The sequence below is a fragment of the Myotis brandtii genome, unplaced genomic scaffold (assembly GCF_000412655.1).
Source record: "Myotis brandtii unplaced genomic scaffold, ASM41265v1 scaffold157, whole genome shotgun sequence".
NCBI lineage: Eukaryota > Metazoa > Chordata > Mammalia > Chiroptera > Vespertilionidae > Myotis > Myotis brandtii.
In genome coordinates, this window is record NW_005355708.1 from 2,748,830 (window position 1) to 2,775,449 (window position 26,620).

The 26,620-nt window shown below is 44.6% G+C and overlaps 1 protein-coding gene across 2 annotated transcripts in view; it reads right to left on the bottom strand.

Annotated features, from left to right (window-relative positions):
* The window catches only part of KCNJ16 (potassium channel, inwardly rectifying subfamily J, member 16), a 41,216-nt gene that overhangs the window by 615 nt on the left and 13,981 nt on the right, over positions 1 to 26,620 (bottom strand). Inside the window, exons 2-3 of one of the 2 annotated variants that reach the window (XM_005861805.2) lie at positions 21,662 to 21,780; positions 13 to 2,267 (exon numbers count right to left, since the gene is read on the bottom strand). In XM_005861805.2, the coding sequence (XP_005861867.1) occupies positions 914 to 2,173 (1,260 nt within the window). In that variant the 5' untranslated portion in view covers positions 2,174 to 2,267; positions 21,662 to 21,780 and the 3' untranslated portion in view covers positions 13 to 913. Of the gene's footprint in view, positions 1 to 12; positions 2,268 to 2,770; positions 2,877 to 21,661; positions 21,781 to 26,620 lie in introns of those variants that run through there. The other variant, XM_005861807.2, reaches the window with a different exon arrangement.

Consider the following 26,620-nt stretch of genomic DNA (forward strand, 5'->3'; position numbering starts at 1 on the left):
CTTGCCCCCTACCCCCCCCCACCCCTCCCAGGAAAGCTGCAGTCCTTCAGGGCGCTGCTGAACAGGTTTTCTCCCAGAGCCTGAGAATGTTCCTCACAGTCAAGGCCCTCACCCTCTCTCTGTGAGCCTGCTCCCTCCCTTGTCCTTGGAGAAGGTAGGAGGAAGCCCCCTTGTCAGAAAGCGCTTCCTTATCTCTGACCTTCCTGGCTGGAGTCAAGCGGGGCATTTGAGGGAGAAATACTGCTCTGAATAACGCCATTGACTTCTGCCTCATGGTTGGAGGAAAAACAGCCCGGCACTCACTGAACACTACCTGGGCAAGTGGCTGTGGAGAAATGTCTGAGTTGGTGGCACTGCCTATTCCTCACAGCCGCTACCTCCTCCTGCGGATGCCAAGACACACTGGGGGGCAAACAGAGGGACTCCACGGGGAAAGCTGATGCCACAGTTAAATATCTCAACATGACAATCTACTAAATGCGTGCCTTGCATGGGTCTTGGTTAGATGATACGATGTCTTTATACTATGAATTATGATATATGAAATATTATTATTATTGATACTGGTTGCCTGTTCTATTTTTATTTATTCCAGTATCCTTACCTTTCACCTTTCTCCCCCAATGGAACATTATACCTCCAACTGAAGATGCAAGTATATGGAATCATAAAAGGAGATGAAACTTACATTAATCAATTGACGCTTAGTAGCATCCCTAATACAAAATGTGCTAGCAAAAGAAAATTGATTGGATACTACATAATTTTTTATTATCTTTCATCAAGTTTAACCTGCTCTTATAATCAGCATGAAACACAGCTATAATGTTCTTGTAAAGCCCTGTTTTATAACTACTTGCCTTAAGGTGATTGGCTAGAGAGCAAAAGGATGGAGTGGAATTACGATGTGGGACTACATTTGGGATTCCACGGAGATTCTGTTTAAAGTCAGGAGAGCTTTCTGGTAAGGGGCTTCCTTACACTCATCCAGGGCAGAGCTGGGGGTCTCCTCGGGGCTTTCGCAGCTGCTGACAATGGCGACGGCACTAAATGACCTTCTCCTGACCTTGGTGTCTGACAGGCCGGATCCTCGGCCTCCGGAGGCCTTTTCCATGTTGTGGAGCTGCTGGTCCTTCCAGTCCAGTTGTTTGGCACTGCAAAAGGGGGCGTAGACCTCCACGCTCCCCTCGAACTGTAAGCAGTTCACTTTGTAGTACTTTCTCTTCACCTCCAAGACATCGTTGAACCTGTGACCCCAGAGGATCTCCCGGGGGACGTAGGAACTTCGGGATTGGTGGGAGGTCCCCGTGGAATCGCCCGTGTAGATGAATGTCACCAAAATCTCAAAGTTGTCCTTGGCCACTGCCTTCCGGTCCAGGGAGTACAGAGGGCTCTCATGGTCGATTTCATGAACAATGGTGACCGGCGTGACAAGGATAATCTGGTCATTGACCAACTTGAGGTCTTTAAAGGCCATTGTCATGCGGCCCTCGCTGTCTTCTGTGTAGCGGAGCAGCTGGGCCCGCACGGTGCCTTCCACCACATGGTTGGGCCGGAAGTCCCCGATCCGCCACATGAGGCAGAGTTTCCCATCTCTCATGCCGATGAGGGCGAAGTAGCTGAAGCGGATGGTTTGGGCTCTCTTCCGGGCCGTTGCCATCTTGGCCAAGGCCGCTCCGATGATGAAGGTATTGATGATGCAGCTGAGGATGGACTGGAGGATGACGGTGAGCACGGCCACTGAGCACTCCTCGGTGACACAGCGGTAGCCGTAGCCAATGGTGGTCTGGGTCTCCAGGGAGAATAAAAAGGCACCCGTGAAAGAATGGACGTTGTCAACACAGGGCGTGATGTCTGGGTTATTCAACAGGTCTCCGTGGTGAAACGCGATCAGCCAAAAGATGGAGCCAAAGATCAGCCAGGAGAGGATGTAAGACAAGGAGAAGATGACGAACATGTGGCGCCACTTGGTGTCGACCAGGGTGGTGAAGATGTCCACCACGTAGCTCCCCCACTCCCCGAAGATGTGCTTGAAGTACACGTTGCAGCTGCCGTCTTTGTGCAGCAGCCGCCGGCGAGCCCGCCTCTTCTCCGCGATGATGTGCTCCGGGGGGTAACCCGGGTACTTGGGGTCCACATTCACGATCGGGTAGCTGCTGCCGTAGTAGCTCATTCTTGCCGACGGCCTGCAGGCATCCAGGTGAGTTTTGTAGCAGAAATAGTTCAAGGCCAGTTGCTTTCTGTTGGTTTGGGCTTCCAGTTAAAACCTGCAAAAAAAAAAAAAGATACTCACTTTAGCTTTAATTTCTATCTTTATAGTAACTTGCCAAATGTGAAGCAATGCTATGCCAAACCAGATAGCTAAGACTTGGTTTGAACGCCAGAAATGCTCAGTATGGATTACTCATTGGAGTTTACTAGTAGGATTCAACTCAGCCATTGTAGGAACAAGATAGGAATTAGAGAAAATAACATTTTTATAAATGCATAAACATTATGATTATCCCAAAGGAAGCCTCAATACTTTTTCTGAACCAATGTAAAAAAACATTGTCTCATTTTTATAGCCTCCTTTGGCATGAAGGCATTTAGAAAACAAAACAATCGATAAGGCAAAAAGGCAGACTATGGCTCAGATATTTATCTAGCAGTCTTAGGAGCTTTCTAGCTGTTCAAATCAGGTGGTTTTCCTTAGAAGAAAGCAATTAGAGTTCCCACCTCAGTGTTATAATGTAACTTACACGAGGGTGGCTATGATATAGTCCCTCACCTTGGGCTCCTGATGCTTCCTCTCTTCCAGGCCGTTCCTCTTCCTGGTGTCCTCCCGGACAGGACAGCACAGAGCTGACTGGAACAGTAGTTCAGATTCAACTCCTTTACCCTACTTCTACCTTTACTCTTGAGAGGGAAAAAAAATCTTTCTTAACCCCAGCGGAGTCACAACCCTCCCAGTCCGGCTTCCAATAAGGTATAAAATTGCTGTGCCTTTGTCTCCTAACACCCATCCTTTTTTTTCTCTCTCTTCTTTTTTGGCACTGAAAGCTCTTCTCTTTCTCTCTGAATAGAAGCCCGAAAATTTGCCAAAGTTGCTAATTTTATTTCCCTCTTAAAGGGAGCACACTCACACCCACTCCTCCTTCCCGAGGCTCTCACAGTCATCCCCAGGCAAAACCATCTCTGTCCCTCCAAATCCAGTCTTTAAAAAAACACACATCCATACAGAACATACAGTTCCTATCGCTGTTAGCATTCACGGTCTAGGCCAAAGGTTTTCCTGAGAGCAAGTTTTAGAAATCCAGTGTTGAATGGCCTTTAGTTACTTCTGGAAGAAATGAAGACGCCCCTGCAGCCCACTTTACGGGAGTGTGTTTTCCACTCAGCCTACCTGTGCTGGGCCGGGGGAGGGAGCGTCAGAAGGAGGGGGCACTTGCGAGGACCCTGCCACTCTCTGCACTGAGAGATGCAGCCGGAGTCATTACTATTCCTGCCATGGAGACCCCCCCACCCCCACCACTGAACTCAACCGAGGAAACGGATCACTAAGGATTTGTCCGGCACCTCCCAGCTGCCAAAGCGAGGAAAGAGTTAATTTCCCTCCAGTCACAAGGAATCATTTTTCCTCCTCTCCAGGGATCAGGCCCACTTTACAATAAACACTTTGTTCGATGGACCACTGTGGGGATGGACACTCGGCCAAAAAATCCCGCAAGGCATGGAGGAGTGTCTCTCTGTCCGCCCATCCACCCGCCGCCGATCACTTCACCGACCCGCCTGTTTTGAGTAGCCCTCAATCGTGTTTTGGGGAGGTCATTGTATAATTTCAGGATGTGACCCAGGGCTGAGAAAACGCTTACTGGCATGCTGAATGGAAGATATTTCTGCAAATTTTGTCCACAACATATATTGTTCCTTGTAGGGTCCAGCCCGATTTCTCATTAAAAGACGGCTGCCCAGGGGTCCTCAGACTCCACTCTCTCACCTGGTCATTCAAGGTGGGAGAAGGGGCCAACGATAATCAAAGACTCGTATGTCTGCCCAGTTAGAAGCAGATTTGGAGATAGGCTTGTTTTCCTATTGAACGCTTCCAACCCAGTTCCTTAAAGGGACCTGCACGGATCGTGGGAGTCTGAGAATCACAGAGCACAGCTCATAAATCAAGAGCTACTGTGCGACTCGGAACTTTCCTGCTGCCAAAAGAAAAATGATTTTTATTTGAAATGGCGTTTGGTTGGCATCGTTTGCAATTCCAGTGGTGCCAACAACTTCCATAAATAAGCCGCTTTTAAAACACCTCCATCAGTATGCTCATTGGCAAATGAAATTTCAATTAAGACAAGCAACAAGTGAACAAATTTGAGTATGTGGAAAGTGTATTTCTGAATCATGGAACAATTGCAAGGATACAAGTTACAGCTCTGAGAATTCGGCCCCACACCCACCATGTCCTTCGCTGTGGTTCATGACTGGGGTCGTTAATTTTAATTTTCCAGAAAAAAGCCTTGAGATTCTGGTTAGGGCATACACTTTATTAACCTATTCTTAGATTCTCTACTTATTCAAAGGATGCATTTTCTAAAAGGCGATTTTTTAAAGCTAACCCATAGATTATAACTATTTTCTTTAGTCTAAATTCTCAGGCTACCCAATGAGCAAAGAAGTTTATGGAGGCCCCTTTAACAAATGGCTAGACAAGATAAACATTGATTAATCCAGTTTCATAGATCATGTTGATTAGAGCACTTTTCCAGTTGTTCACCATCAAATAATAGAGGATTAGGCTTGTTGACTGACTGGGCGGCCTCTATTTAACACTTGTGTTTCTGAGGATTAAAACCAGGCTCCACATGTTCCTCAATGCTTTCATAATCATCTCACCATGGACTCCATCGTGAAAAAGCATTGGCGGTGTTCTTACTTCTCTATTTCCTTTTGCGTGTTAAGCTCCTTGCCCTTCAGAAACAGGGTGGCCATTTCATTGGCTGCAAAATTCTCTTTTTTCAATAGAGACTGGAAATGTGATCACTGCCACTACACAACTGTGGGGTGTAAAGTTCAAAAGCACAGGCTGAGTCAGGTCAGGGCCCCTCCTGCACCAGGTTCCCACTGTCTCTCCAGATCATAATGACAAAGGGAGGAAAAGGACAGCAATTTCTCGGCCCTGACATGGGAGTTCTTTCCAATGTGCAGCCAGAGTAACAGATGGGGGTGCATCCTGAGATGGCCGGGGAAGCTCGTTACCATTTGTGAAGACACCTAGGGCAGCTGGAAGGTGACCCCGTTCACTTCACCCCACAGACACCCGGGGCAGAGCAACTTAGAAGGGACGGCCAACCCAATCCTGACAGCGACTTTTCTCAGAAGTTCCTTGTATTAAGCTCATTTACAAAAAAAGAAATGTTCCTCAATCCACTTAATCTACTTTGAGCAGTGAGATCTGACCTTCGTCCTCAGTCTCCTAGATCTTTGCCTGAGTTTGAGGAGAAACCTCTACTGATTTAGCACGCTTCAAATGAGCTGCGTGCATGAAAGGGGATATTTCCAACCAAACGAATACTGTCCTATCCGTCTGATTCTCCATACGATTCTCCTCATGGGACTTGCCGGTTTGCAGCAAGTCTCTGCTATTCTGCCATAGCTTCTCAAATTCAGCTGTTTACGAAGCAGACGCCTATTGTAATTAGTTCTCCAAGCTGTGTTGAGGTACCACACAATGCTTCAGGCTTTATAAACCTGTGCCACTTGGATAATAAAATTTGATTTTTGTCTTCAGATCTACTTAAGATAAATCTAGTAAGAGTAACTACAAATAATGGTCTAAAGTATCTTTGGTAAAATTCATTGTAATGCCCATGGCCTTTCAGATCTACCAGCACCATTTTTATCATGTAAATGGCTTACGTGAAGTCATCGTTGGAAACCAGGTTACTTTCCTGGCAACTATTAGGCACAATAAGTGTCAGTGGAGGAGAGCAACCAGGCAGAGAGCAGAAAGGGTAGCCTACATTCCCAGCACACGCCATTGTCTTTGAGGATGGGCTTGGGTGCCTGGGGAGGGGACAGGAGGGTCAGCGAGAGAAGGCATGGCCAGGTGGCACATGGGGGTGGGCTCTGGTTGCTGGGGAGGACAACAGAAGGGGTGTTAATGAGTTAGAACAAAACCCAAACAAGTTAGGTTATTTTGCTCAAAACTCGTCCTACAAGTTGTTGCCTTGGAATTGTGCCTGAGCCGTATCTTGCCTGGAATCCTCTGAAGACACCCAGACACACTGGGGTGGAGCCCATCATCCAGCCACTGAACACCTGCTTCCCCCAGGACCTACTCTCCAGGGGGCAGCACTGTGTCCTCTTCTTCCCAACCCTCCCCTCCACCCAGTGCAGCTTCTCAGTGGCCATGGATTTTACCTTTTCCCTGATACAACCCGGTCGTTTCTCCTTCTCAATCAATTTCAGAAAGTTTCTTGCCAGTTACTGACAGGAAAGGAGTCATATGTGTTATGAGCAAACAACTGAACTGAACGCTGGTGCTGGGAGGGAGAGGCAGAAACCCCAAGTAGGTGGTCACGTCACCTGGAGACCTTCCATAGCCTAGCTTTGCCTGAAGTAGTATCTACCTCCCACCGTAACCCTGCCTCACCCACAAAGCTGCTGCGCTTCACACAGGAGAAGAAATCTGGGGGCTGGAGGAGGTTTCTTTATTTTCTGGATGTCAAGATAGTACCCAAGTAACATGAATTATAATACTCAAACTATTCTGGTTTAAAAGTCAAATTAAGAAATAGTCTGCCCTAGCTGGTTTGGCTCGGTGGGTAGAGCGCCAGCCTGCGGACTGAAGGGGCCCAGGTTCAATTCCGGTCAAGGGCATGTACCTTGGTTGCGGGCACATCCCCAGTAGGGGGTGTGCAGGAGGCAACTGATCGGTGTTTCTCTCTCATTGATGTTTCTAACTCTCTATCCCTCTCCCTTCCTCTCTGTAAAAAATCAATAAAATATATTTAAAAAATTCACAATTCCTTTGGCCGGCAACTCCGTTTTAAAAAAAAAGAAAAGAAGAGAACAGAAAAGAAAATTGTCCGAGGTAAAATGATTTTTGATGTTTTGGTTTTGCACAGAACCTGAGTTGGGAAGCAGACCCAGTGCCAAGTCGGCCCTCAGGGCCCTGAGCAGCTCGTGTAAGTCACTGTCTCTGACCCTCAGTGTCCTCAACCATGGCATGGGGGTAGCACCTGTGTCACCGAGTTACTGGGAGGTTGCGGGGGATAATTAACGGGAGGCCATCTTCACTGTGCCAAGCTCACAGTAGTGATTCAATAATTATTGCTCCCCCAAGGACTCAGTTTCCCCCTCTGTAAAATGTCAGAGCATCTGTGGGAAACGCGCCCCCCCCCCCCCCAAGAGCTTTCCACTTGCTTGACAGCCAGGCAGAAGATATGTGGTTCCCAAGAGCTGTTTTCATTTTAGGTCAGGGACTGCACCTCTGTGTCCTACCACTAAGCCACCTGGGCCTGGGCTCCTTCTCTGTCCTTCCACTCCTCCCACAACCCCACGGACCGGGTCATTATCCGTTCATTTTCACAACTGTTGGCAAATAAGAGGTCCCCTCCTTCCTTGTTCTCAACACACACACACACACACACACACACACACACGTTTAACTTAGTTTAAGAATTTTATTGCTATTTACTCTGAGTAATCCAAGACCGATAAACTTGGCAGGATTTGACAAGTTAAAGAAATTTATAAGGTAATTACTGTGGACGGAAAAAAAGGGGTTCTATGGAAAGTAACCTCACAGGGTGATCTGATCATAAATCTGTAACTGGACAGGTCATGGTGGGTAGTCATGCCCCAGGCCCAAAACTCTCTAGTAAAAGGTCTACCTTTGCCTTAAGCTGGCCCTGTCCACTGTTCTAGTGCATCTAGGTTAACGCGCCTTGGAAATGCCAGAGTAATAGCCCTGGAAGGGGTATTAATCCCCAAGAGAGCACATAATCTTGTTAACTATCCTGTAATCCAATCCCGCCTGCTTTCTCCTACATCCATGTAAATTCCCTGCTTAATTCCAGGTGCAAAAGAAGCTGCAAAACTGTTATTCTCTGGAGTATTAGAGATCTGGCTCCCCAGCAGAAGTTGTCACTTGGCTCAAATAAATGCTTATAAAAACGTTTGTACATCACTTCATCACGCTTATTCTTTGACTTAAATGATATGTACATGTTGTACTAAGATGACTCTGAAGGCTTCTAGTTTTTATCTTGAAAACAAGCCTGCCCATCCCTGTCTTGGTTGCACGGCAGCCGCCGCTGCTCAGAATTTACCTGGCTCTGACTGGACTGGTGCAGAAGTTCAATATTATGAGATCTTATGTCCCTGTAGGAACCACAGATCAATCTCTCCTTGTGTCAGGAAAGTACTTCACCCAAAGGCCTCCAGAATGGCCCAATGAAGAATTTATTACTGATTGTTCCTATTCTTGTTTTGTTTTTACTTTTTTTTTTTAATTGAGCTCCTATTTGTGTGCCAGACCCACCCATTTTTAGGAATGAGTGAACAGAGTCCCACCTGTATGGAATTTGCATTTAAGGGTTGGGCATCAATAAACATGAAGACGATACAGTGAGATAATCACTGATCTTGGGAAGCAAAGTGAAGTGGTGATGGGGAGAATGGCTGGAGAGAACCGAAGGTGCCGTGTAACAAGGGCGGTCAGAGAAAGTTTGGCCAGGACCTCACAGTCAGCCCAGTCTCCTCTTTCCCTGGCTCCAGCCTTGGGTAATGCTCTCAGCTCAGGCCTTGTTCTCTGTCCTGATTGTTTGTTTGAGGCCCGTCACTATCTATCTGGTTGTCAAGGCGCTCGCTGTTTCTAGGTGTGACCTGGCTGCTGCATCCTTTGTTCTGAGTTCATCTGAAGGCCTGGTTCTCACAGGAACCTCTCATTACAGGAACTCATCAGCATTTTATCGAGGAGTTCAGCATCTCCTGACTGGTTTACAGAACAACCTTTAAGCTTTCCTTGCCACTTTCACCCCAGTGATTATTCTAACCTGAAATGAAAATATCCCTTCTGCTACCATGGGGTGCTGGCTGAGCTCCACCTGGTCCTGCAGTTAAAGGGCAGGAATATGGAGATCAAAGCCTCAGATGATAGCGATGGTTCTACCACATCTTAGCTGTATGATGCCAGCATCTTAGAAATATCTTTATGCTTCTTTGTATTTATTTAAAACACAGGACGATAGCTGACCTCGCAAGTGGTTTTTGTAAGGAACAAATGAATGATATAAAAGAATATAAAGCCTAGCACCGTGAACGCACTCATTCCCCATAGTCTTCCTTTAACTCTTAATTTGAATAATCATTTCTCCTCTGTTTCGATCTGGTCTGGGAGAGATGGATACCTGAGCTACAATCTGGAAGATGGATGGGACTTCACTGAGTAAGAAGAAACAGACAAGGAGTTTCCCGGGCAGAGGAAGAGCATTCGCAGAGGCTCTGTGATTCACGGATGCATAGGGCATGCTTTCCAAAGAACTGAAACTGAGGCAGAGGGCGGGTGTCAGGGGGAGCTGAGCCTGGAAAGAGAGAGAGAGGTGGGACATACATGACCTAGTAGTGATATGATAAAGTTTGCATTTTTAAAAGATCTCTGACTATTCTGTGGAAAATTGGTCGGAGAAATTTAAAAGCAGACATGGTAGAGATAAGCCAGGAAGGTACTCCATTGGCCAGGGTAGGGATGATGGTGGCTGGTATTAGGATGATGCTAGTGGAGGTGGCGGAAGCTACCTGTCGTGACAGTGTTTCTTCACCCTGCAGGGGAGCAGGGTCACGTGACAGTGGAGTGGCCAATCAGAACTTCTTGAGAAGGGACACAGGGTGCTGGGTCCTATTATTCTAGGCAACTACAGGGACTCAGAGGCCAGTGGTGGGCGGCGCACCTCAGTCTCCCCGGAGAAGGGCACAGTCACGGCGCCCAGAGACAGTCCTGAGATAAGATTCTGCCTCGCCTCTTGTTTCTGCTCAAATCAGTTTCCTTCTCCTCAGACTTCCTTTGAGGCTGTGAGCTACCTGATAGCTTGTCAGTAATATTTTCTCCGCTTTGTGTAAACCAGGGCTATTTCTGTTGCTTGAAACAGAGAAAATTCAGCTTAATTTACATTTTAAGAATATCTCCAATATGCGAGAGGATGGCCCAATCACCCTCCTTTACTCCTATCATGTAAACTAGCAGCAAGTCCTGTTGGTTCAACTTCGAAGGAGATCTTCATTCTGATCACATTCATCACAGTCCAAACCACCACGTTTTCAGTGGACCAGGTCTTCAAATGACCACAACAGCTTCCTAAGAAATCTCTTTCTGTCCCTGCTGTACTTGAATCTATTCTTTAAAAAAAAAAATCAAAATATGGCACTCCTCTGCTTAAAACCCTCCAGTATCTTTCCACTGCAGTAAGAGTGAACTGCATAATCTGTATTTTATACAGATTATACATCTGACCTCTCCCTATCTCTGGAAATTCTCTCCTATGTTCTTCTCTCTGTTCACTCTCTAGCATCACTGTATCTGTCTTTTTCACTAACAAAGGGGTCAGAAAATTATAGCCTAAGGGCCAAATCTCATTCACTGTTTTTATAAATAAAGTTTTATTGGAATACAAGCAGACCACTGTTTATATATTGTCTATGGCTACTTCCCGTCAGGCCACCACTGCAGTCTTGAGTAGTTGCAACAGAGATCATGTGGTCCACAAAGCCAAACATATTTTCTATCTGAATCTTTACAGAAAAAATTGTTAAATTCCACTCAAACACACACAATAATGTTCTTGCCCCAGGACCTTTGCACTTCCTTCTCTGCCTGCAAAGCTGCTTATCATCACTGAAATCTTATCTTTGATGTCACCTTTTTAAAGAGGCCTTGACTGATGAGGACTTAAACTAAAACCCTTCACACCAGTTTTGTGTCTCATTAACATGCTTTATTCATTTTAACACACTCTCCACTACTGACTGAATTACTTGGGTTTTTATTTTGTTTTGTTTTGTTGTTTTTTTTTTGCTGGACTGCCCCCTGGACTAGATTGTAAGCTCCATGAGAGAAGGTCCCATTGTCTTATTCACCACTCTGTCCCCAGCAGCTATAGAAATATGTGGCAGGCAGGCACTCATTAGTTATATTTTGAAGGAATGAATTAATAAATCCTCAAGCAATACAAACTGAGCACTCAGGGGATTTTAATCCTAGCAGGAGAATTGTCATTGCTGGAACTGCACAAACATCAAGGCTGGCAGGTCTGCAGACACCAGCTCTCAATGCCTTCCATTGACCTTCCCTTCCCCCATCCAAGCTGCCAGCTCACACACAGTTTACAAAAAAAAGAAAAGAAAGGAAAACTGCATGCAGCTATTCAATTATGCTGCAGAACTATCTGGAAATCTGAAGTTGAAAAAAAATGTGCTTAGTGCTAATAAGTGTTCAGTAAAATTTGTTAAAGTAGTGATTAAATTATTAGAAATGTGATTCTTCTTACACTAATGCAGGTTATTATACTCTCACATTAAAGATTCATTCACATATAATATACATAGATTTTACTTGAACTATTTCTGCATATAAGCTGGTTCTATGTGACAATAGTCTATGAACTTGGTACATCCTCTGATCCAGCAATGGCTGTGGTAGCAATTCACCTGAAAGACATGATCGTGGATGGGCAGAGAGTTATGGCTAATTTGCAGGACTATTTGTAGTAGTGAATGTTGGCCATGCCTAGCCATCAATAAATGTGGGATTGTTTTATAGGTCATGTACAATCATATCATTATTCTCTACTTTTAATGTGGCCATTAAAGGTGACAGAGTGAAAGAATGATAGGAAAAATGAAACCACTGTTTAGTGGAAAAAATAAAATGGGGCTGTGAAACAGCAGGTACAATATATACTTCTTAAGTTTTAATATATTTAAGCATGGAGATGGAGAAAAGACTGAGTGACACAGAAAATGCTCGCTGTGGCCTTCTCTGCTTGGTATGATAGTTTGTTTTCCCCTTTTTTCTTCTGTTTGCTTATTTATATTTTCTGAAATTTTACAATGAGCATGCATTACTTTCGCAAAAAAAGGAAAACAGGTATTTTCAGCTGGGACTGTTGAAGTGGACCGATTCTCAGGCTGCATACGGGGAAAGCAAACCAACAGCAATCTAAAAGCATTTATTAGCGTGTTGAAAAGGCAGCTATAAATAGCCCAGAGAGGCAGACAGTCTTACAGACGTTCAAAGTCAGACACTGATGCTGTAATTTTTGCTGGAACAATCCACAGAAACAAATATAGTGACATTTAATTCATCTAAGTAAAACCAGATCTCATTTAAAACAAGGAAGGGGGGAGGGGGGTCAGAGGGAGTTTGGTCAGATTTGGCCACGGGGGACCAATTGGAGAAATCATGAAAGCAGCTGGGAACGAATTGGGGGCACACGAAGCAGAGTTAAAATTAAACAGGCACCCAATGCAGCCCGCCTCCCAGCACCCCTCTCCTCCCTTCCCCATTCCAAAACATATTAAACTCCTAATACCTTCACTTCTTGGCTTGGTAGACCAAAATCTGTTTTTGGAATCTTTCTTTTATCTTAATATTTTCAATAACTTTGGAAAGAAAATGTTAAAAATTGTGCTGTTTTGTAACTTTACTACTTTAAGGTCTATGTTGATAGACTTTTAAGACCCAAGTAAATGGTCCTTTGAAATGGATAAATCAGAGGACAGCAATTAGATATTCATGATGTAGATTTGCCTAAATAGCTGGCCCTAGCCAGTTCTTAATAATTCATATTCATGAACTTCAAAACCTCATTTGGATGCCCCTACAGACAGTCTATTATGTCAGTGTTTTTCAAAACACAGTCTTCTAACAATCTGCTTCTGAAATCCTAGGGGGCATGTTACACCTTGGATTTCACCCCAAACATTCTGATTGCCCCCCCCCCCAGCTGTTTCTTATACATCCTCAAGATGGAAATCTATTTAAAGTCTCAAGAATTGAGAGGCTGGATCTGACAGACATGAGGCAGTTTAGATGCCTACTTGATTACTGGTAAGACTAACTGCATGTCTGCAAAAGTTACTCCATAGGACTGCATGGCAGGGTTAAATGAAGTTGTGTCCCCAACCTCCTTTCATAGTAACTTGTGTTTAATACATATGTAACTGTAATGCTTATAGCTATGAGTACAATTCATTCAAATACAGATCCAAGTGGGGAGAGAGGGAGGGAGGGAGGGAGGGAGGGAGGGAGAGAGAGAGAGAGAGAGAGATATTATGCCAGTTTTTCACCATGAATTATTGATTACCACTTGCCCAGACTTGTTGGAAACTTCCCTTCTAGCACCTGGCTGCTGTGACATCATCCATGGGAGACATGACAGGGAGGGCGGCCCAGAAAACACACATGTATCATTCAGAACAGAAGTCATTTTGCACTAGTACCTGCTTTGCCTTCTAAATGCTGGGTTATCAATGACTGACCTTTGAGAGCTCCCATATCGTTTGGTTCGGGAGCTGCGTTGGTTGAATCTGACTGTCCATTCCCAAACCACTGTAATTTATGGAAAGCATATGTGCCGTGGCGTTTGACCCTCTCCAAGTTCAGTATTGATGGTATTCCAACAGAAAGCCAAGTCCTATCTTGCTGTTTTCCCATCTTGTGAGCACTACCTGCAAAGTATTCTCTTTGTCAATTTGCAGAGAGTCTATTTATTAGTCTATTCAATCTGCTGGGAATCACTGAACTCACACATGTGATTTGCTTGTAGATCAGGAACCCCTTGGATAGTGTCTATAACTTCTTTGACCTTTAAATGATTGAGTTCTGTTTTAAGCTGTTAAAATGAACACTCAAGTGGGCTTTATTACGGAGGAAAGTAAAGTGACTGTTATTGGCTGTTACCTCATTCCCATTTTCCCCTGTGGACACAGACAAATTGAGAAGGCCTTAAAATACAGGACAAAAGATCTCCCTAGGAAGAGGCAGACAGAGAGCCTATTAAGACAAAACCTTAAGCAGTGTGTTGCCGATCACAGGAGATTAGCCTTCTATTAGCCTGCACCTTTGCAAGGGCACTTGGCATAAAAGCATTGCCATTGACTACAGATGATGGAAGAGGTAGGTGGCTGACGGAAGTCAGAGCATTCGATAGGCTCTTGAATGTCCCTGTGTTTCATTTTCTATACTTGCTCCACCATGTGTTCTTGTGTCTCCAGCACAGTGTGATACAAGAAGAACGAGTCTTGCTACTGAGTCAGAGGTTTTGATTCTTCATCTATGAATGCTTGTACAAGCAGAGGTGACCACAGTGAGTGATACCGAAAAAGAGAAGTGGCACTGTTCCCAGCATCTCTTAGGTTGGACGTTTCATTGTGCTGGGCACTGAGGAGCTCAGGGAGAGGCAGATAGCACTTTCCCCTTAAACCTGGTGGTAAGATGTGAAAACCTTCACTGTGAGATACTCTATATTTATCTAAGTACTAGAGGCCCAGTGCACGAATTCGTGCACCAGTGGGGTCCCTCAGCCTGGCCAGTGATTGGAGCCGATGGGGGGACCCGCAAGCTGGGGGAAGGGACCATGGGAGGTTGGCCGGCTGTGAGAGGTTAGCTGTGGGAATGCACTGACCACCAGGGGGCAGCTCCTGTGTTGAGCATCTGCCCCCTGGTGGTCATTGTGCGTCATAGCAATCGGTCGACCAGTCATTTGGTCGTTTGGTCATTTGGTTGCTTAGGCTTACATATATATATAAATACCAATGCTTGTAAAAGGACATGCAAACAGCCTTTATGAATTCTTTAAGTTGGTCAACATTTAAACATCCGAGACAATGTGCGAACCGTCACTGAGGGTTGTGAGGACTGTTGCTGCCCTTGAGGAGGTCAGTATTGCCAAGGATACTATGGACATTCTATCAGAACAGCCTGCCAAAGGTACAAACTCTATGGCAGAACACCATTAAAGTGGCATGATGCTGTGGGTCCAAAAGGAAGGTGCTTAGGTTTGAGATCTTTCTTGGCAGGTGCTGTAGGGTTCAGAACAAGTCACCCCAAGTTGTGCAGACTGTTTTGAGCTCAAGGCAACTTTAGTCACATGCTCAAGAGATAACTTCTGTCCCTTCCTTAACTATACAGAAGAACTTGAATTAGGGGCCTTGTTCATAATAAGGGATGATCAGACATAACCTCTCCCACCTATTGATAGGTTGGGACAAACTTCTTATCATCCTGCACCTTTGATGCTCCCAAGGCACCCTGTGTCATCCCTAGCTCAGGATGCCTTATACACCTCTGTCCTCTTTCTACCTCTAACCCTTTCCTGAATGTGGGGTCTTTGACACTCTCGTGTATTCTGGGTTCCCGTACATATGCATGTATTAAATTTGATTATTTTCTTTAGCTGATCTGTCTGTCTATTTTATTATTAGATCTTGAGGTAGAGGGAAGTTTGTTCCTCCCCCACAGTGCAAAGGACCTTTCCAGCATTCTGCTTTTGTGGTTAATTCTTGATTTTCTAGGCTAATGCAGGAAGATGGTGCCATAGGTAAGCCACAGAAGGAAAGCACTGAGAAATCGATTTGCATTTGGCTTGGAATAAATCATTTGCTTTGGAAAAAATGCCCCGTTTCTGTGCATGGTAGGCTATTAAAATGATTTTCTGTTCCTTGAATTCAAGCTGTCAGACAAACAGGATGCAATAAAGGGAAACATTCTGGGTGGTAGAGCAAAAGGCAGTTTGGAAGTTTTTATTTTTAATCCCTTGGGCTAATTCATCCAGCAGATAATCTGCCTATGGAAATTTGAGTGGTGCTTGGTTTGAACAAATAGATTTCCCACATTAAAATCAAAATTCACCCCTAGCCAAAAATGCAGCAATATGGAGAAAGATTTCTAATATGTTTTGAAAATTAAACATTTTTTAGCTGCTGATTTTATTAAAATTATTTGTAACCATTATAAATGCAGCCGGCATGGCCTCCCTTTTATTTGAGGCTGACTGGAGGAGGGGATGGTAAGAAATGTTTTATATGGTAATAAAATTAACTTTTGTTTCAACTTAATCAGAATGCTACTTTGCACCCATGTAGGATAGATAACATTTATTCAACAGATGAGCCTTGGCAATACTGCAGAACTTTAAAATCTTAACAGAAAGAATATGCTATGAACTAAGATAGTTTTTTCCATTCTAGGACCAGAGGAAGAAATATTGGCTTTGTAACTGAGAAATGTAAACATTATTGGCATTTGAATCCCCACATGTCATGTAAGTTTCTTGTAGAAACCTGGGACCCTTGAGTCCGCAGGCCGACGCTCTATCCACTGAGCCAAACCGGTCAGGGCAGAACTTTAAAATCTTAACAGAAAGAATATGCTATGAACTAAGATAGTTTTTTCCATTCTAGGACCAGAGGAAGAAATATTGGCTTTGTAACTGAGAAATGTAAACATTATTGGCATTTGAATCCCCACATGTCATGTAAGTTTCTTGTAGAAACAGATGGGATGCTCTCATTGGAAAAAAAAAATTAGAAGCCAATCCTCAAATCAGATTTTCAACAACTTGTGAATAGCCCATGCAAGTTTCTAAAGCTACGAACATTTAAGAGGAGAGACATACTAGTCATTCATATTTGGCTAAATGGCGCCAAAATCTCATGAAAACTAAAATATAAGATGAAAACTGAAACTAAAATGCCACTGCTCATTCCGCAGCACCACCAACCCGGAGTTTCCATTTGGTTCTTGGTCCCAGGGATACCTTGGTGTGAAGACATAATCGATATGCCTGTGCCATCAGGCAAAGCTGGTCTCCACTCATTCTCTCCGGCAGGGCCGTTCATCACCTTCTTCCCTGTCATTCCATTCAAAGAACGCTCTTTGTATGGAAGTGACACACTGGGATTTGTGACCTTGCCCGTGTGTGGGCATATTTCCCCAGTCCCTTTACCCAAGGAGATTTCCCTGTCAGTTCAACAGAAGACACTGATCAAAATCTCAACGATCTCAACAGTGACAGCTGGGGAACTGAAAGTTCCACCCCAGTTCAGTGTGGTGCAGCCTTGCAGGTCCAGCTCACAGACCATTTGTGATGCTGACCAAGGTTTCCCTGTGTGCGCCCAGCTCTCACTTCCGGTGACATCTGCCCCTCAGTCTGGCTGGACCTCTTCTTTCAGAGCCTCGGTGCTGTGCCACTTGCCCCTCATCCGAACAACAATCCTGAAAAATTGGTGTCATTCTATCTCTCGTGTCTTGTCCATTCGCAGACTAAATCTTAGAGAAATGGAGTCGTCACTGTATGTCAGAGAGTTGGAAAGTGAAAGAACTGGGATTGTGTCCCACGTCTGCATGACTAGATTATAAATGGTGCATGAAGACTAAGGTCATGTTCTTGGAGGTGCATATCTTTTGTATATAATAAGGCTCCAACCAGATTCTAGAATTGAGATTATGTGCTATTCCTGGGACTCCAAGCACCAGGGATGCAGGGAGCTATTTGGGGATCTGTGGTTGTTTGCAAGCTTTCCTGAGATAGGTCTACACACTCTAGGGAGAAGCTCAGCTCTTGAATTGCACATCAGTATACACAAGCACAAGGGACCTTCAACCAGCAAAAGGCCACCTGACAGAGCCATTAAGAATCTGAAAAAGTGTCAGCCAGGAAAGAGGCTCCAGAAAGAGCTCACTGGGTGATGCTGTTTCATGGTGAAGAAGACTTTCAACGGTGAGACTACGCAGCCAATGGGTGGGCTGGAGGGAATGGCTGTTGCCTTTAGACACCCTTTGGAAATATGCCAAAGTGTCTGAACACAAAGGGAAAAACAATGGAGTGTGGATGATGTCACAGAGCATCCTGAGGAAAGCAGCAAGGGTAAAGCTTCCTACTGCTTGGATCCAAAGTCCACACTTACTTTGGCATGAATTCCTTCTGCAGCCAGAAACCTGACTCTTACGGAGTGATCAGTCTTAATCATAAGGGCCCAGTGCTGAAGAGAAGGTGTGTGTGTGATCTGGTTCCTGATATGGGAGTTAGAGCATCAACATTCCCCCACACATGTTGTAGGTAGTTTATGATTTCAGTGTAATTAGGCAAAGGCCATTTTCACTGAGGAAGACAGAAAATTGGCTTGCTCTCCTCAAGGGTGTTCTCCAACTGTGATCAGAAACCTGCCTTCTCCTCCAATAATAATGGTGGTTCTGGGCCCTCCTCTGGCTGGGGAGAGACTGCCCAGCGTTATTCCAAGAGGGCTAGCCAATTCTTAGAAACAGAAGGACCCAGCCCGGAGCGTGCTTTTGCTATACTCGCTCTGGCCCGCATATCCAAGGAGGCAAAATTCTTCTGCCTTAATCATCCAGGGCCAGGTACTGAGCAACTAGGAACCACCCCCATAGCCCAAAGCCTGCCAAATTATTCGAACTGGCCAATTATAAACTATTCACCCCGGCCTGCCTTTCCTTTCCGTGCAAACCCCGACAGAGACCATGACCTAGACCTTCCCCTCACTCCTATCTCCCACCTCCTGACCACCTGGTGTCATTCCCCTGAGGTCTTCTGTGGCATGCCACAGCTCCTGTCGTGAGGACCTATGAATATAATAAACTTTATTTTTCCTGAGCCCTGACGCCATCTCCTCTTGTGGCCACACCTGACTGGCTCTCTTAAAAAAGAATACAAAACAACCTAAGGTGGTGAGGTGGGGATGGAAAAAACACACACAAAAACACATTTCCATCTTCATTTAAAAACAACAACAAAAAAACTGCACATGGGTAAAGAATGTATTATCATTAGAGTCTAGAATTTTTAAAAAGAATTATTTTGTAATCCTCTCCTGAGGATATGTGCATTGAGAGGAAGGGGGAGGGAGAGAGAGAAACATTGATCAACTACCTCCCCCATGCATCCCAACCAGGGATCGAACCTGCAACCTAGGGATAGATCCCCACAACCTTTTTGGTATAGGGGACAATGCTCCAACCACTAAGCCACCCAGCTGAGCTAGAATTTTTTTTAAGTGGGAGTAGTACCTTCCTACAACTGCAGGTGGAGGGCAGTGTCCTGTGAGTGTTTTAGCCATGGGAGGTCATTGCCAAGGCTGGTCTAGCGGCTGGCCTGGCAGAATACACCACTCACAGCTTCTCACTCTGTAGCCAGTGGGCCCTGTGAGCTGAGAGAGTCACACCCATAGCCTGGAGACAGTGTCGAATGCCTTCGTAAGTGTCAAATGTGACACACGTGACTTAATAGGGGATCTAATGGCCAGATTCCTAAGGTCAAAGTCCAAGAATTTAGGATTGACCTGGAGTGGGCCTTGGATGGGTGGAGGCAGGCCCAGCTCTGCCTGTGGGAGGACAGAGCTCAGGAAGCCGCTGGAGGGCAGGGTAGAGAAGAGTGATAGGGCTCCAGTCAGGCAGCCATTCGGCCACCAGGGAGAGGCAGGGACAAGGGAAGGGAAACGCAGAGCTGGGAGCTGAACAGAGGGGAGAGCCTTAGATCTGACTTTTGGCATCAGACTGATTTCTGTTTGAACCTCATCCCTACCGTTTACTTACATGAATCCAGACCAGTTACTCTACCTCTGATCCCCATCTCTGGGAAAAGGGTAACACTGAGAACCCACTCAGATAATCCTGTGTAACAGCAGGTGCCCATCAATGCCAGTTTCACAGGAAGCTGATCACGTGGACAAAACAGGCGCTTTGCCTCAACTCATCTGAACCAGCCACTGTGACAACCACAGAGGCAGATGTTAGGATTTCTAAAGCTCCCGACGTGAAGTGACTGGTTTGTCTTTATTAAACTATGTATACACAAAAGAATGTCCCTGGCCCTCACTCTCTTTACTGTATTACCCTCAGGCCAGCCCATCCCAGCATATCTTCCCAGACCTCAGCGGCATGGCTGGCCTGTGGGGAATGGGCTCCGCAGAGGGGCGAGGCACCGGGGAGGAGAGGAGGGTGGAATGTGAGGTCGGGAAGCTGCCAGCTGAACACCACTGGTCAGAAAACCTCACCAGGAGCAGGTCTGGGCTGGCGTACACTGCCTCTGACATCGAAATGGTATTCCACCTTCCTCAGTACAAAACTGCGTCTGCTTTGTATTTTCACAAACCTGAGAACAAGAGGTATGTTTCTTGGAGTTGAGTCAGTTGAGATCTGATTCTGGGCTCAGCTATTATATCAGTTTCCCTCCTTTCTGAAACGGCTAATAATTATCATCTTCACTTAGTTTGTTCTCTCTAGGCTCCAGCTACCCTGTGGAATGAGATGAAAGAATATCGAAGAGGTGGAGATAATTAAAGGCTTCCTAGAGGAGGCAGAGAGGTGAGGCAACTTGGAAAGGTCACACTACCTTTAATAAGTCACCAGTTTGGGCTCTACCTTCAGGACTATGGGCTTTCTGATCCTCTGGCAGTAATGCCCCCAGCTCCTTCTGAGCTCTCAGAATGATTTCACGGCTCTTAGCAGGGAACGGGTTTTATATAGAAAAGCTTAGAGAGTTTTATAGATAAGTCATGCTTTTGGTTAAACCCCAGGCCACACCCAAGCAGTCCCGGAGCTTCCGAGTGGACAGCCCGCAGTATCTCAACCTCCGCTCCCCCCACTTGTACAACGATTTTCACCCCACATGCTGCACAGTTTTTAAAACACACAGCTACTTGGCTATTTAGTCAGGGCACAGACCTCTTTCCCCTTAGATTGTCAAATGAAAGAAATGATAACAGCCAACACAACAATAGCCGTCCATATAAATGAATCAAAATTATACCTACTTTTTTTTGTCAGATCAGCAAGACGTATTTTTTTGGTATGCCGCAGAATTGTGGTAATTTGTTTAACTAGTCTGTCTGCGCCATGGGATGGGAAAGGTTGGGAATCGCTGTACTAGCGACGGAAACCTGAAGACGTGGGACGTGCCAGGAGCTACCTACTCCATAGCAACAGTTCTGAGTCGCAATGGAAGGGCAGCCATGAGTAGAAGAAAATGTCAGAAATCAGAAAGCCCGGTGCTTCGATGCCGACTCAGACTTGAGTGTTTGAGGAGCTGATTGTTTATGGAAGTGACCCATCAGCAGGTGGTTTTCTTTTCTGTCTAATGAGTCATTACAGCCTGTCTGTCTATATCTTTAGTTGTAAAGACGCGATTCATTACAGACCAATGACAGCATATTTTACCACAGTTTCAAATTCTCAGTGCCACTCTGATGCCCCCTCAGAGCCGTGGAAGAGTGACAGAGACATAAAAAGAGACGGTTTTATGAATGATCATTTCCACAGGAAATTAAAGGCGCACCCTTTTCCACATTGTTCCACGTCAATAAGTAAAGCTCGGCTGGCTAAGCCATCATGTTTTTAGTCTCTGAATGTTACTTCCCTTGACTGATCTATAAATGGCACAAACACTCTTAACCAGTTTGGTCCAGTGCTCCCCAGAGATGATATGAGACAGAAAGACTATTCCCAGCCATAGACGGTACAGCAATAAAGCCTGCCTACTGAGCCAAAGGAAGCACCATGCAGGTGCCTCTTAGCAGGCGTTCTACAAAACAGAATGAGCTTAAGAGAGCAGGTGAGCAAGGGGCTCAGGCTTGAATCGCTGTGTAACCCACCACATGGTCTTACCTTAGTTACGGATAATGAAGTTTAGGTCCAAACCCCATGGCCTTTTCATCTTGTAAGAGCGCCGCAGCGAGGCACCTTTTGTCTCTTCTTCCTCGGGCTTTCTCTCAAGCTGTCAGCACCTACCGCCATGGAGATGAGAAAGCCCACAGGAGAATCTCGCTCTTCTTTGCCTTTCCGGGAGCATTCACCACACACAAAGGCCACTGAGTTCTGCTTCGCTCTAGTGAATCAACACTTTCTTTAACGGGTTCCCATGCCTACACGAGTGGACAGCCTTGCCAATGGTGGCTCACAAAAAACAAGAACCAAGAAGAAACAGCCTCCCCACTGCCTGTCTACATCTTTGTTTTTCAATCCTATTCAATAATAAAAATCTCCTCCAAATAAAAAAAAATGGCCAAAAATTTCCCCTAAATTTCTCACTGTTCCAGAGGGCTGGACTGTCTCTTATGAAGACCTCCAGGTCTTGTACAACTTCTTCCCAGTGTGTCTTTCTTAAATGTAGGTGCTCCATTACTGTCATTCTAAAGATTTTTCTGTGTAAGTACACACCCTAACTGTGTAATCCTACACCCAAGACAAACAACGTCTTGCCCAACATCATTTCATTTGGGTTCTGAGGAAGTGTGTGCCCCTAGAAAACCAGTGATAACCTCAGCAGTGGTTCCAAGGACAACGTTTAGATGTTTTTTCTGAGAAGTTGGCATTGCTTTGTGCCTTGTTTGCCTCTTGTACATTCGGGATGAGGGAGAGCCTTGGTTTCTTAGTCAATGTCCATTATTCACCCACAAGGAAGGTTTGTAATTTGGGTCAAGCGAATGTTGACATGTGTAAGAAATCAAGTGAATGCTGGTGTCATTTACTGAGATGATGGGACTGGGAGAGAAGAGATTTGAAATGAGGGACTCAATAGCTGAGGTTCTGTTGTGGTAATAGCATATGCTCTCTGACAACCAAATGAAGATGTCAGGTAGACAGTATATTATTCTGGAGTTGAAAGGAGAGATCCAGAACAGAGGTACAAGATGGGAAGTTATCAGTATATACATGGTATTTAAAACCATGAACATGGATGGGGCCACAGCAGAGAGAGAGTAGTCAGAAGAGATGGGCTCCAATGATGAAGCCCTGAGCAACCCAATCTTAGGTTGGGAAGATGAGGAAGATCCAGCAAGGGATCCTGAGAAGGAGAATTGCTTGAAATGGAAGGAAAACCATGATGTGTGGTGTCAAGTGAGGAAAGTGTGACAAGAGAAAGGAGTGATCATCTGTCAGAGATGAAGGAAGGTCAAGATGAGGACTGAGAACTGACCACTGGATGTGGCAAGTGATGTCACTGGTGACTCTGTTGAAAGATGTGTCAGTAGAGTTTGGGAGGCAAATGCCTGATTGGACTAGGAACAAGGTGGAACAAGGTGAGCGGAAGTAAACACAATATGCATCCCATTTATTGGGAGTTAGGCTGTCAGATGGAGTAGAAAACCATGATGATGGATGGGAAGGGATTTGGGGTTCAAGAGAGATTTACTTTTCATGAAGGGAGCTTTTTACTTTGCGTTGTTTTAATGTGGGAGATGTTATAATTCATCAGATAAAATGTTGCCAAGTTATTAATTTTTAAGTAAATGTCCTACAATTACTCTTGTGTGTCATTTCTTTTAAAAGTAAGTATGTTGGCCTGGCTGGCGTGGTTGAGAGTCAACCTAAGAACCAAGAAGTCACGGTTGGATTCCTGGTCAGGGCACATGCCTGAGTTGTGGGCTCCATTGCCAGTGTGGGCTATGCAGGAGGCAGCCGATCAATGATTCTCTCTCATCATTGATGTTTCTATCACTCTCTCTCCCTCTACCTTCCTCTCTGAAATCAATAAAAATATATTTTTTAAAACAGTATTTTGGGTACTTCTGAAGAAGGTATCCTGTTTGGTCTCATGGGTTTACTGCAGAATCCACATGATAATCAAAACGATTAATTCCATAAGAAATACGAAATAGAGAAAAAGAGCCTGACTACTACATGGCACAATGTAGAAACTGGGTAATGGACAGAATTGTTTATTGTAACCTGATTTTCCATAGCCAAGGACAAGTCTTAAGTTTTCTCATACAGCTTCACCCACTGCTGACACTTTGCCTGCAGATAGATCCACACCAACTACAAGTTCCTATAGTTCTAATTGCCTGGCTAATACAGGAAACAGGGGAATTGTCTGCAGTCCTCACTACTAAACAATGTGTTCCTCTTCCACTCATTATAAAAGTCTCTCCCCCTACCTGTATTCTAAAGTTACCTAAAGCAGCGGTCGCCAACCGGTGGTCCACGGACCACTGGTAGTCCGTGAGATCCAGCAGGCTGGCGGCCGGTGATCTAAAGCACACTGGCTTATTTTCTCCTCTTCGGTCAAACTGTGCTAAAGTGGAATAGATTTCAAAATCTGGAACCAGAAATAAATCAGTAGTAAGTTGGTTAGCATATACTTCCTCTCAAATCACTTCATTTTAAAATTGAACAGTGAGAATGAATAAGAATGTCTGTTTGGGTTATTTTCTTTTTCTCCTGATTTTGAATGAATTGGTTTTCTGGCTGGTTGTTGCACCAACTCCCAAACACACATATTACCAAGCAATGACCCTGTGAGAACTGCCAAAATGTCTGTGCCAGGCACAGTCAGAGGAGGATTCAATTCAAAATGTGAACCCTCAGAAGAACATTAACACAACAAGAATTCATTGCTTGATATCCTCTCAAGTTGGCCCTCAGTCTCTGCTTAAGCATTTTCATTGACAAGAAACTCACTGACCCTTCACATGTCTGTTCCTGTTTGATGATGATTCAACTCTACCAACGAGGAAGTCCTTCCTTAAACTCAGATAAAAATATGTCTCCCCGTAGCATTCACAAGACTTTCCTGTCCTCATGCTCTCCCTCTGCAGAATGTGTTGTATACTAGCCAAAAGCAGTTCTTCAGACAAAAAAAAGAGAGAGGTAAGAATTTTATAGTTGCTTCTTATCTCCTAACTCAGCCTTTACTTCTTCCATTGAAAAATCTACAAAGCATCCTATTATTCCTGATATGCATATTGATTATTTAATTTGTTCTTTTTGAGAGCGACAAGGGCATGGTCAAATGCTAAAATGATGAATCATGAAGGCAACAGGTGCCAACCAGGGCTGCTGGCAAATTGTAAGAGTGGGCTCTCTGAGGGGGATTGGTAGAGTTTTCCCATTTCTGTGGTGCAAATACTCCATCCATGGCCAATTTCAAATTACTGAGGGGACTTCCCTGAATGTGGAGTTGGTAAGAGGTGTGCGCAGTTGGCTCTTGTGAGCTGATATGAGTCGGCTCCAGCACAGCCCTGTGTGATGAGCCATGGCAGGGTTTACTCAACATCCTAATATCCTGGTTGTTCTCCTCTGAATATCTTTTTACACATCCAGCCAGAATCAGTCTCAATTCCACTTAAAATTCAACTGCAAATGTCCAATTCCACCAAAATCCGACTTCAAAGCATCTATGAATATGTGTGTGTTTGTGTGTGTGGGGGCATACAGAGAAAGCCTCTAGCTTCTAATATTTGGATCAGAAAAAAAATTGCTCTTTAGTTGATATATTAGGGTACATGCTCATTAAATTATATATACCAGTACACCCTCATTAAAGTTGTCATTTGTTCAATGGAATGAAAAAAAATGGGTTTAAAGAGGGATACTGCAAAAAATGATTTAGAGTTTTAAATATTCCCATATAATTCAGTAAACATTTATTAAGTCCTTATGACACATTAAGGAAACTATAAACATTCCACTTAAAACTCTACTAGTGAATAGACTTGTTCTTATGTTTAGCCTTTTTCTCTCTTGGGTAGGCTCCCACTTTCTTACAAACCATGGATGTGTTTGTTTTTGTTCTTTGGTGAATCCATTCTGCAGTAGTTACTCGTGAGTCACATTTCCCAAGGGCTATAATTTATGCCTATATTATATTCATACTGAATGCAGCTGTTGAAGATAAACCATGTTAGCACTGAATCAGCATTAGCAGGAAAAACAAAAATACTTATTTGGCTGGATTGTGGGATCTGGGATGGTGAGAAGTATGAGATGGATAAGGTGGAGCAGTGAGCAGCATCTGATAAGCCAGGTTAAAGAATTTTGATTATTCTAAGGAGGGTGAAAGGGCTTCCACCAAGGGAGGAAGACAATCTGATTAGCATTCAAGAGAATGCATTCTGGCAGCGGTGGTGAGAATGGATTGGACAGACAACAGATGGGGTGGGCGAGGCAGTAAGAGAGATATTGTGTAACCTAGGGAAATGGAGCCCAGGGAATACACTCAAGAGATACTTGGAAGTCAGAATCCAGGATCATCAGAAATCCATTGGAGAAGGAAGGGTGAAGAAGAGACCAGGATGGACTATTTGTAAGAGTAGAGGGATGAAGAACAGTCAGGGTAATTCCAAGAGCTGGTGCAACTGCAGTCAGTCTTCAGATTGGGTGGCAAGAAGTTGCTGATTTAATTTCCCTGTTAAATAATGGGACGGTGAGCAGAAGAGACAGGAATAGAGATTTCAAGGGAATGGAAAACATCTGAAATAGTCACTGTCGGGAAGTTGAAGAGTACGTCATGTGGGGCTGCGTTGAGGGCCTATTCTTAGTAACATTTCTCAAGATTCTAGTTGAATGTGTGTCTTCTGAAGAAAGTGTTCCAGGCGCTCCTGAGAGGTCTTCCCATTTCCCTCTAATGACCTGTTTCTCTAATTTCTAATGAAGACCATCCAATGAAACAAACACTTCCTGATTGAAGAATTTTAACAAGGGAACTTGTGCCGTTCTTGGTTTCCAGATCAACCACTAAATGGCTTTTTTTGTGTGATAAAAGAACAGTGAAATTCCCACCAAGTATCTGTTGAGAAAACATTTGCTAGAGATACCCCTCCCCTTCCCAACACATCCCTCAAT